The sequence below is a fragment of the Agelaius tricolor genome, unplaced genomic scaffold (assembly GCF_023055355.1).
Source record: "Agelaius tricolor isolate 1412-34295 unplaced genomic scaffold, bAgeTri1.0.p SCAF_9, whole genome shotgun sequence".
NCBI classification, from domain to species: domain Eukaryota; kingdom Metazoa; phylum Chordata; class Aves; order Passeriformes; family Icteridae; genus Agelaius; species Agelaius tricolor.
This window is the reverse complement of record NW_027269269.1, coordinates 44206494-44218629: the sequence shown is the minus strand read 5'-3', so window position 1 is coordinate 44218629 and position 12136 is coordinate 44206494. Positions and strand designations below refer to the sequence as shown.

The following is a 12136-nucleotide window of genomic DNA, read 5'->3' as shown; positions in this document are numbered from 1 at the left end:
TGGCAGAAGAAAACGAGGTCCCTGCTGAGTCTGCTGGCCACACTGAAGTGATTGCAAGAGGAGAAAATGTTTCTCTCTGCAGCTTGGTTCAAATGAGCAGTGGAAATACTCTGCCTGAATATGTATGCCTGACTGGCTAACTGGAAAATGTTACTTTTTAATTACTAATAGACTGCTAATTTCAACTCCTCTAAACAAACAGAGTGCTGGGGGTAAACAAGTCAAAGTGTATTGACCAGCTTGCAGAGTGGCAGACACGTGAGAATAACTGCATAAGCTGTCCTGGAATTGTGATCTGGAAGAGAGCAAAAGCTGTGCTGTGTGAAGAACAGGAGCAACCAGCTTTTCTTTCAGTTTGCCTCCATCCTGGGGTTTTGTAACCATTGCCACCTCTACAATGCATGTTTTGAAGGCTGCTACATCTTGCTTTCCTCATTCTTCCTCCAGCTGCAGCAGCCAGATGCAGACCTGGGTTGGGGGACAGGGTGGGACCCCCTGCCCAAGAGGTGGATGTGAATCACAGGGGGCTGCTGCTGAGTAGCTGTTCTGCCAGGTGCTCTCCTTTGCCATTGTGCTGCTGCATTTCCATACGGGGTTTTGGCAGCCTGCAGAGGCTGTGTCTCAGGGGAGCTCACTCCTCTGGGCAGAAATCAGGGGCAGTCCTGCTGTGGCTGCAGCCCGTGCTCACTCAGGCTGTCACTGCTGCTCAGGCCATCACCACTTATGTGTTTTTGCCTCTGCTTTTCACCTCACTTGGCCATAGCAAATGAGAAGCTGACACAGCTCGAGTGGCTGATCACACCACTGGATGACCACGCTGGCTTTTGCATGCTGACAGCAGGGCCCCCTCGGGCAGGTGTGTCTCAAAGCCCTCTCCTCTCTTCCCACAGAGGCCGGATTTGCCGTCACCGCCATCTCCCGCACCCCGGGCGTGACCTACAACGAGTCCTTCGACCTGCAGTGCATCATCAAGCCCCACTACCCGTCCTGGGTGCCGGTGTCGGTGACGTGGCGCTTCCAGCCAGCGGGCAGCACCGAGTTCCACGACCTGGTCACCTTCACGCGCGACGGCGGGGTCCAGTGGGGCGACAGGGCCGCGGCCTTCCGCACGCGCACCGCCATCGAGAAGGCCGAGTCCAGCAACAACGTGCGCCTGAGCATCAGCAGGGCCAGCGACACCGAGGCCGGCAAGTACCAGTGCGTGGCCGAGCTCTGGAGGAAGAACTACAACAGCAGCTGGACCAGGCTGGCGGACAGGACCTCCAACCTGCTGGAAATCAGGGTCCTGCGGCCAGGTGAGCGCCAAGGGGGCGTGGAGGGGCTGGGGGGATGGGGTATTCTCTGAGTCTCTGTGGTCAGGATGACCCCGAGATCTGTTAGAGAGTCTCTTTTCCCAGCCCAGCAGCTGAAGAAATCAGGATTCTTCTGTTCTGGTTTTCAAGGTTGTTTATTTGCTGTTATCTATAACATTCTTTCTCTGACCCGCCGAGGTCTGTCTGGCAGGTCGGGTTGAGGCACACTGGCTGCTCTCATGGTGTTAACTTTTTATACTAAAAACTACATGTGCATTATTTACAATAATTTTCCAATACCTATCACCTATGTTAGACAGTGTGTTTCTACTCTAAACCAATCCAAAATTGCCACCATCACCCTGTAGATGGAACCTAAGAAGAAGAAGGACGAGGCAAGCCCAAATCCCTCCATTTTGGCTTCTGAACCCCCATTCTAAAAACTCAAAATTCTACTTTTCCTATCTTGTAACAAACTATCATTCTACTTAAACTTTCATGGATTGTGAATCCTCATATAAGGTTGGTAATTGTTTTCTCCAATGGCTAAAATCGAAGGCACAGGTGGTTTTGACTCCATGCCAAGGTCTCCAAGCCCCCTCACAGAGGCTCAAGTCCTCCAGAGCAGCCAGAGGAATTTCCTGGGTTCTGACAGGGTATGTGCTGGTGCTGCGGGGATCTCCTGTTGTATTTGTGGGGTGCCCCGTGGCAGGAAGGAATGATGAATCTGCCTCCATGTTCTTAGAAGGCTAATTTATTTTTTTTGATACTCATTATATTAAAGAATAGTATACTAAACTATACCAAAGAATACTGAAAGGATACTTACAGAAGGCTAACAAGATAATAATGAAAAACTCGTGACTTTTTCCAGAGCCTTGACACAGCTTGACCCTGATTGGCCATTGAGTCAAAACAATTACATGAAACCAGTGAAACAGCCACCTGTTGATAATCAATCTCCAAACACATTCTACATGTGAGCACAACACAGGAGAAGCAAATGAGATAAGAATTTGTTTTCCTTTTTCTCTGAGGCTTCTCAGCTTCCCAGGAGCAAATCCTGGGCCAAGGGATTTTTCAGAAAGCAAATATGACTGCCACAGTCTCCCCTGAGTTAGACCTGCTCTTCTGGCAGTGAGTGATGTTTCTCACTTGTAGCTGGCTCAGCTCTTTTAATCAATCATAGTTGTGATTATGTTGGAGCTCCTGTATCGATCTCCGGGGAAGTGGGTCCTCTCTTTGCCTCTTGTATGCTGTTCCTGGGGTTTTCTTCTGGGAAGTGAGGTGCCTGAGCTCAGTCCAGTGTCTGGAGTGTTCCTGTGAGACAGAGGTGGTTTTCAGATTGCCAACTCCATTTATCAGGGCAGACTTGGAGAAGAGAGGAGAAGAATGGGGCAAACAGGATCAAAGAGAGAGATGTGTTCCCATAGGTGGGGTGCTGCAGCTCTGCTCTAATAACTGGGTGCATCTCTCATTCTGCTGGAGGCACCTTCAAAAACAGATGGTGATCAAAGAGCCTAATACTCATCCTCACCAGAAACTGATCCCTTTTGGCTGAAAGCCTCCATGGCCATGGGTGCCCACACAGAATGTGCAGCAGATTAGCAACAGGCACTCGTGGCAGGGGCAGTCAGAAAACCTACAAGGTGCTGTCCCCTGTACAGCCACTGGAGTGAGTGAGGGGCCTTCTGTAGGCCTTGTCACTGATATTTTGGTGGTGTCCCTATTGTGCATGAAAGGTGCAAACATATGTGGGTGGCCATGATAGCTGTGGGTTGTTGCTGAGCTGAATGCTGTATTGCTGTCTTGGCCTTAGGGATGGAACTGGTGTTTGGAGTGAGGCTTTTAACACCTTCAAGACTGTTGGCTCAGGTCCTTGCTGTCTGTGAGTTCTCCTTTTGTGTTCCTGTGCAGAAGGACTCCTTCCTAGGGTCTCTGCTGGTTGGGCTTTATGTTTTTCCCATCAGTAGCCCTCTTCATACTTCCTCCACCTTCCCCAACCCTGTCTTTAGACAACTCAGGGGATGCTGTGAGCTCGAGCCACCTCATGAGCCCTCCATCATTTTTCTTCCCTCTCTCTCCCTTGCCCTCATCTCCAGGTTAATCTTCTCCATTTATCTTGATTATGCTGCCTTGTAATACATGTTTTACTGCTTGCAAGGTCGAGTTGGTGATGTTCATCATTTTAGCTTACTTCCTTAGGAAGCAGTGTTGAATGGATGTGGTCCCTGGAGTAACATGCTTCTTCACAGCCCCATGCATGCATATCTGTGTGTGAGACAGAGAGGGGAAGAGAAATCCTTGATAACAGCTTCAGGAAGAGCCTGTGTGTCACAGCTCAGGGTGGCAGGCAGCTCAGTTAAACCATGCTCTGGCTGCCTGTTGTTCTTTACTGGAGCAGTAACACTCAAGTGATGCCTTAACAGAAGAAGTTGTCCAGGTCTCCATGGTTTTCACCTCTCCCTGTCTCCCAGCTGCTCAGCAAATGACTGCAAAATAAATCTTAGCTGTCAGTTCAGTGAGCCTTGTATACTGTTTGAGGTTTTGTGGCTCACAAGTGGGGATGGAAGAGAAGAGGGACTCTTTAGAGCTCTCCCAGCACCATGGCTGCACCCTCTGTGTGTTTTGTTACCGTGTCCCAGGCAGCCTCTGGGAATGAATGAAATGACTGAATGAAATGTTGGCAGTCAGACCAGGGACTGCTCTGGTTCTCTCTGGTTTTGCAGGTGGCAGAAGGTTGTATTGTGTCATTCCCGGGTCTTTGGCTTGCTGATCTCCAGAGAGGATCCAGGATGACATGGGAGACACCTTCCCCAGACACTTCTGAATGGTCCTAGAGCCCTCCCAGTCAAACCTGTGCTGATGAAGTGGGTGCTGGTTTTTAGATAAATATCCAAGGCTTCTCCAAAAAGGGTCATTCAGGACCCCAGAATTATTAAACAGCTGAGAGCGCTGTCTACTTCTGTTCCACTACAGTCACCTTAATCTGAAATAACTTCAGGCTGCTCATTGGTGTCTCAGTCCTAGCCTTTCCTTTGCCATTAGCCATGGCTGCCTGCCTTGACCCATATGCTTGGGGTGACCTATCTCCACTAAGGGACACCATAAGGAAGGCTTGTCTGGAGGTCTTTTGGCAAATGGAGCTGGCATGTGTTTCTAGACTGTAAGTTAATGTGGGGATTCTAGTTCCCTCTCAAACCCCTGCTCCCTGTTTGAGTGACCTTTCTATTTGATAGGTTCCAGGTGCAGACATGGAAATCAGTATACATCAGCCTTTGAAGTGTGTTGAGGAGAGAAAGGTAAATTAGTGGTGGCCTTCTTGCTTTGTGAAATCCAAGAAGAAATGAGCAGTATTTTGAGAGATAAAACATGTAGGTGCTGAAGGAGGGAGCAAGGAAGGCAGGCAATGGCAGCATTAACCCAACTCTTGAGTACAAAGTCTGTGGGCACAATTGCACAAATCTCCTGTGTGGCATCTGAGCCAGATTTGGCTTTTGAGAGTGATGTTCCTGATCCCTTGGGATCTTTTTGTTCTAAAGACTGGCAGTGTGAGGAAATCCCCTATAAAGGGTGCTGGCTGTGTGTGTGAAAGGTTATAGAGAATTTAGTTATCATGTGAGTTGACCAGCAGTAGCCCTGGGATCCAAAGCTCCCTTTCCTGGCCTGCTGCTCGGTGTCATGCAAGCCTGCACACCTTGGGTTGAGAGCTCATGTGTGCTTTACAGGGACAGAGACCTGCACTGCTTTAGGGCCACTGCTGAGTTTTAACTTCTGTAAGCTGGGGCAGAATTCCAGGCTGGTGTGGGGGGCTCTTAGACATGGAGACCACACTGGCTAGATACCCTGTGGCTGTTTCATTTCCCTACAATGCAGTGCTCTCCTTTTTACTTCCATCTCTCAAGATGCCTGTTGTTTCTTTCTTGGTGAGCTCTTCTTGCAGCAGAAGGGGAAGAATAATAAAAGTACATCTCAGTTCACACCAGCTGCTTTCCTGAAACCAAAGCTGGCAGGAGACCATGCACAGTAGTGCAGTGTGAACTAGAAGTGAGCCCTGAGTGCAGGAGTAGAGATTTCTTTTGTGATTGGGGCTCCCTTTCTGCTGTGGTATCTGGTCTGCCTCTGAAAACCTGAGTCTGTCATCCCCAAGGCCCTCATCCCTTTCCCCTGAGGGTTCACCACCATTTTCCCATCTAGAGACATTGCTTTGCCCTTTGCCTTGCCCCTTTCCAGGTTGAGAAGAGCATCCAGCATGCAAGGCTTAGTGTACTGATATTTGAGAGATCCATCAGGATTAGCTGTGTCCTGTCCTTGGAGAGGACATGTGTGGTGGCTTCCTGGCACTTACAGTTTCCTTGGGTTTTAGGGGAAACAGAGGTACCTTTTAGGGGAAGCAGGGGGCTCCTGTTGAATCCAAGTGGCCCTGGAAACATTTGGATTCAGGCTGAGCTCTCAGTGCTCACTGAGATGCCAGCTGACCTCACTGTTCCCTGCCCCTGTTCTTGCACAGCACAGAGGGGACACAGCACTTGGGCTCTGGGTCCTGCCTGAGGGAGGAAAGTGGTAGATAGCTTCAGACAGGTCAAAGGGAAGACACAAGGGCTGTCAGGCAGGCTCTGTTCCCATCTCCTCCTTGGATCTTGCTTCTCCCTGCCAGGTGTCCGGGGATGAGACAGCAGGCACTGTCTGGGAGCAGTGCGTGTCCATGTGGTCTGCAGGACTCAGACAAGGGCAGCAGACAGTGCACAACAGGGGCTGTGCTGCAATCTGGGCAGGCTTGGGTGTCTGCAGAGTGCTCTCTCTTTTGGCAAGGAGGCTTGGGGCAGATTTGTGCTGGTGTTCCAAATTGCCATTGTCATTTTGTGTGTTACTGCACTTATCATTCCCCTGCAGCACAAATGAGGGGGTGATTCAGCAAAGTCCTGGGGTCTGAGTGCTGGAGACTGTGTCTGGCAACAGCAGAATAAGAAAGCAGGGCTTTCACACAACACCCCCACCCTGAGAGCACCTTCTCACCCCTTTCATAGTCATGCAGCTCCCCACCCCTCCATCCTTGTGTTGTCCCTTGTCCTGTTGCTTCGTGACTAAATCTGGATCGGGCGCTCAGGGAGAAGCTGCAATCGCCTCTATAAATCTGTCCTCTTGCTGCTGGCATTTTGACAGTAATGAACATGGGAGGAGGGATGGCAGGGGATGATAACTGAGCAGACTCCAGGGGTGCTGGGCTCCTCACTGCTTTTTTGCAAGCCAGTCTACAGCAGATTGACTGACCTGGGAGCCGTCGAGCAAGCAAGGCAGTCATGCTCTTCATTAGAGCATTAATTATCTTCCAGAGGCTCTCCAGGGACTGCTTCTTAAAGTTTGGTTTATTAGGAACTGTCAAGTTGAAGCCATCATGGAGTGGGGGGTGGAGGCTTGTCAGGCTGGCCTTGGAAGAGCTGGAGGTGGCTTCTTCTGAACCTCACCTTTAGGAGTGGGGTGAGCCAGAGCTGTGCTCTCCTTGAAGCCCTGCATTCAGGTGGGTGCAGAGCCCTGTGCTACTTTTCTGCTCTCCACAGGAAACCAGAGAGTGGCTGTGCTGGGCTAGCAATGGCCAGAGAAACCTAATGAGGGGAGAATGAAGGACTCTTACTTCTTTGTCCAAGCCCATCCATGGCAGCCACAGGGAGACTATTCAGTCATGCTCCTCCTTCTCTCTGAAGGCTCAGTGAGCAGCCAAGCAGTGGATGGTTGTGACTGTGCAGGCTTGGGATGCTGGGAAGATGAAGAGAACTGGAAAAGGAGGCTGCTTTATAGCACACTTAATGCTGGGAGAAGAGGACTGATTTTCAAATAATTAGCTACCAAGACATTTGTGGAGTATAGTGAGAAACTTTCTTTAATTCAGATATTTCTGTTAATGCCTTTATTTCATGTCATCTTAGTAATTCTTAGTAATTTCAGTGTTTAAGGAATCCTCTCAGGGATGGATATGAAAGATGCCTTTTTTACTACAGGTGGCCAGTGGAATACTGACCAGACTCTTGAGTGGAGGCTCAAACAAGTGTTTTCAAAGGCCACAAAGTCTGTGCTTTAACCTGACACTTTTGCTTCTGGCAGCATCCAGCAATAAAGTTAAGCAAGCAGAGTTAATGAGCTGGAAACTTCCTTACAGAAGTGAAGTCTGGAAACTGAAGTTTGCTGCTTGCTTGATCTCAGAGTGGTTTTGCTCTGTGGAACAGCACTGCTTCCCTGCTTTACAGTTGCCTGCTCCATCTGGCAGATGGTTGTACTCCTGCTTGAGTGCAGAAGGAGTTCAGGAAGAGCTCAGAAGAGAGGAGCTCATTCCTCAGCAGCAGTGGCTGTGGCACAGAGCAGCCTCCTCTTCCCTGGGTGCTCAGGACTTGCTCCTTTCCCTTCCCTGCCAGTGGGGTAAGACCTGCTGTTCCTCCTCAGAGCTGCTGCTCCTTCATTCCAGCACACTGAACGCATGAAATGAAGGGGCTCAGTGTTGCATGACCCAGAGCTGTCCCCTTGCATGGACCTGCATTAGTGACCCAGCTGGAGCCCTTTTTCTTCTGCAGATAGCAGAGCTAGGGTTAATTCTCCTACCTTGTACCCCAGGTAATTTCCTACTCCTGCCCATTTGCCTTGAGGAGCTCTGTTGCCACACTTGCCAGGTCCTCTGGGACAGATTCTCCACTGTCACTTCCTTGGCACAGTTATTGATCCCGGGCTAGCACCCCAGGGTGCTTTTTCTCTACATTTAGCCATCACTCCTTCCTCCAAACATGCCTGTCCTCCTGGGTGTAAGCAGCAGGGGAGGGAGCTCGTGCTGGATGTGCTGCTGCGTTCCTGGTGCTGTATTGGGGATGATGACACTGGCCTTGTGGGGTCAGAGCTGTGATTCACCTCTGCCTGCATTTGTTTTCCTTCTGGGAGTGGTGCTGCTTGGCTCCTCTGCTGCTTACCTCCTTCTGTGAGAGCCAGGTGTGTTGAGCTGATTGCAGCCAGTTATGTTCAGAGTTTCTCTTGGGACTCCAGCCTGGAAAATGCACCCAGGAGCATGACCTGAGAAGTTGAACTTTAAATGGATGAAGCATCTTAGATGCATTACACAAGGGTGAGGAGTGTGGGAATGCATCCTTGCACCTAGTGGGACCTTAACCTGACTCAGCCTGCTCTGTGTGTGCCCACTGATCTTAGTGCAGGCAGTCTTTCTTTTCAGCCTCCTGACAAGGCTGACAGTGCCAGGAGACTTGGGCCATATCCAGGATATGCTGCTCTCTTCAAATTAGCTCTCTCCATGGTTACTTTTTGGATCCAAATTTTTCACTTCCATTTCAGAATACTCTCTGTTTTCTCTCTTTGATATCTCCTGAGCAGTTTTCCACTCCTGTTTGCAGCGTGGATGTACAAAACCATGGTGTCAGCCTGTTTGCAGTCTGTGCACATGCACCTCCTTTGATGTTGTCTTGAACAGTTTCTCTCTCTCCACACCGTTTAGCTTCTCATTGATTCCCTGTTTGCTTTCCTTGGACTAAAACACTCTGCTGTGAGCAGTACTTAGACAGTGTCCAGCTCTAAAGCTTTGTACTCCTCCTGCCCTTGAAGATCTCAAAAGCAGAGTCAGCAGGGGCAGCCCTTGAGGGAGAGGGAGGCTGGTGATGAGCAGCTTTGCAGCCAGGTGCTGACCACTCTTGTCCTGTCCCTGTCTCTGCATGGAGCCCCAGCTCTCTGTCAGGTGAGTGGCCTTGGGGCCAGCAGGCTCAGTGCTGCAGCAGCACAGTGTTGCTCTTGTGCATTCTCAGCCCTCCAGTCAGAGCAGAGTCCCTCCTCATATGCCCAAGCAGCACCTTTGGCAGTCCATTCCTGTGCATGGCACCTACACCATTTTTTTGTGTTCTGTATCCTGAGGAATGCTGCTCCTGGCATGAGAAGCTGCATGTTCTGACATTGGTCAAAGACTGATTCCTGGGTTCACTGAACCTGAGATCTGCTTCCTTACAGCAAAATGGCTGCAAACATGCTGAACCTGTGGCTCAGGTTCTTTTATTTCAACATATGTATGTATACATAAAAGTTTTCTCTTAAGGCCATCTTACTTTCTTAAATAGGCATTTGGGATGCTGCTAAAGAAAATTACTGTGGTTTTCCTTGTCCCAATTAACAGAGAAGCAGGGAGTTCAGATGATGATGGATCTGTAGCCCATTATGCTGAAATATGTCCTCACTCCTTAAGAAGTTCAAAAATACAATTCCTTCAGAAATGACAGATGGCTCATTTCACTTGGTTGTTCTTCCAGCAGTAGTTGTACTCACTAGTTGTGGAAGCAGCAGCATCCATGAGTGTTCAGTTTTGGGGAAATGGTATCTTCAGCTGCAATTAAATGTTGCCATTCCCAGGACTTGGTAATAGTGGCTCCCAGGTAGGAAATAAACTCCTGCAGGTGGAGCTGGCCTGGCACTTTGCTGCACAGAAGGAGGTGATCCTCATGGTGATCCTCATCCCCAGTGTGGGCTGCTGGCTGCATGGTCCTGTCCCATTCCTTGTGCTGGCACAGGTCCTGCTGTGCCACACAGTTCAGTTTAGTACACCTGCAGAAAGCTAGCCCAGTGGAAGGGAACAGTTAAAGGTGAGTGGAGTGAGCTAATGCTTGGATGAATTCAGCTGGGTCCTTCTCAGGGGACTTCTCTTTGCTTGGAGAGCAGTACCTGACACTGGCAGGGCTGGTGTTGCAGTATCCCAAAGATCTCCTGATCCTGCCTGAGGTCTGTCTGGAGGGCTTGCTCTCTGGGTGGCAAGAAAATGACATATCACACCACCCTAGGAGCTCATCTCTGTCTGCCCAGCACTCAGATTTTCAGCAGGAGCTGCTGAAAATGGCCAAGTCAAAGGCAGCGTGTGTGAAAGTCAGCCCTGCACTACAGGGTGCACTTGTGCTCTGAGCGTGCAACTGCACAAAACTGCCAAGTTGTTTTGTGAGGGAAGAAATATCTCAGGAAATCCAGCCTCCAGCATGGCATGGGAGCTGGTGTGTGGTGCTGCTGTGTGTGTTACAACTTGCTCTTTGGGTGCATTTAATTACTTTTTTTTCCTAATTGACAGAGCACTCCTTTGTTTGAAATCTTTCTGACGAGGAGTTGATTAAATATCTCTGTATGTTATTTTTTTATTTCTTTATCTTCAGTGTAGCTTGGTAGTGAATTTATCTTCCAGTGATCCTATCTCCATATTTTAATTTACAAGTGATCAGTGAGCTGTATATTGTTTTCTGACAGCAGGCACAACTCATGCTGGGAATCTTTTATTCCTCCCTCCCCTCTTCTCTCTCATGCAGAACTTTTATGTGCATTTCAGGGTTTTGCAGGAAAGTTTCTGATTTTAGGTTTATGAGGCCTTTTGCTTTGGGGTACATTTGTTTCTTGCTATTCTTTACACTGACTTGGTTTCTGTTTCTTGGGGAAAGCCTTGTTTCTTCCAGGCCAGTGGTACATCCCAGCTGGTGGTCTCTGCCTTAGCCTTGGCTGGACCTGGGAGGCTGTGAGCTCCCCAGCTTTTTCCATCCTTGCCTTTTCTGTATGTGCTGGCAGATGTATGGCTTCTGGGCTTTAAAAAGCCTTTCTGGGTCACACATGATTCCTCCCCAAGGCCCCACTTGGTTACCTGCTGGTTTGATTGCTGCTCCACAGGCTCCAGCACGGCTGGTAATGCCAGGCTGCTCCCTGGCCAAGCACATGTCCTTGTCACTGCCTGCAGTCTTCAAATGCAGAGATGCTCCCAGAGTGTTTGGTGGGTCTGCAGTCTGACTGTGCTGCTTTTGGGGAGGGGCAGGGCATGGGGCCACTTGTAGGAAGTTTGGGATGATCAGACTTGCGGCTGGAGCTGGTGGGGGTGCGGATGAGCAAGCAGATCCACCCTGAGGTTTGAGGAGAGGTGCCTGTTCTGCTTTGCCACAGCACCCTCTGGCACCATTTTGAGAGCATCAAACTCCATTCCCCAGGCTGCAGTAACACAGTGTCCTTCAGTCCTGTACCTGTGCTGGAGGCTGAGTGCTGGGCAGGGCTGTTGGACAGGTGATGGTCAGCAGGGACGTGCACAGCTACTTAAATACCCAGCTGGTCTTGCTGCAGCAGCAGCTGCTGTGAGGCTGGGGAGTGTCTGAGCTGCCTGCTGGGCTGTGGACTTCACAGCAACTTGCTGAACATGTTGAAATGCAGGTCACTTGGTAGTGAGAGTCACAGCCTCAGCTCTTTTGTCTGACCTCATGGGAGGGGGCTGAAGCTGAGCCTTCCTCAGGAAAGGGTTAACGCTGTCTTTCCTTCCCACAGAGCTGCTCTCCCAGTAATTCAATCATGTCAGCCTGTTTGCAGGCAATAATTCATTGTTATAGGAACACTACAGTAAAGTGACAAGTTAATAATGGCAGTAATAATGGCAGGCAAAGTCTAATGCTATTTCCCTTTCTGCTGCTCCTGTTGCACCAGCAGCCGCCCATGTTGGCTAATGCAATTTGCAACCTCACTAATCCAGTTTCAGGAGGAATTGTGTTCAGTTAAAAGAGAATAGCCGGAGTCGGGAGCTGTGCTGCCATGTTCCTGCCTTCTCTGGGGAGGTTGCCCCAGTGCTGGAAGCCTTTGTCTTTGCTTTGCTGTGATTTCTGTGCTGTGGTTAGGCTTAATGAGCACAGTCCTCCTAGGAGCATCTTGTTTTCTTCCCTTCTGCAAATGCCTTTCTTCTGATGCCTCCTCTCCAAAAGGACTTGCACATCTTTCCCTTTTGAATGTTGGTTTGGTTTCAGCTAACCTAATGAACGTGAGTCACCCAGCTCTCAGCATGCTGAATCAGTAGGCTGGGCGTGTAC

The 12136-nt window shown here is 49.6% G+C and overlaps 1 protein-coding gene across 1 annotated transcript in view; it reads left to right on the top strand.

Moving 5' to 3' along the window:
- The window catches only part of IGSF3 (immunoglobulin superfamily member 3), a 94008-nt gene that overhangs the window by 66366 nt on the left and 15506 nt on the right, over positions 1 to 12136 (top strand). The window contains exon 6 of the mRNA XM_071433745.1: positions 891 to 1295. Within this exon, the coding sequence (XP_071289846.1) occupies positions 891 to 1295 (405 nt within the window). The remainder of the gene's footprint in view (positions 1 to 890; positions 1296 to 12136) is intronic.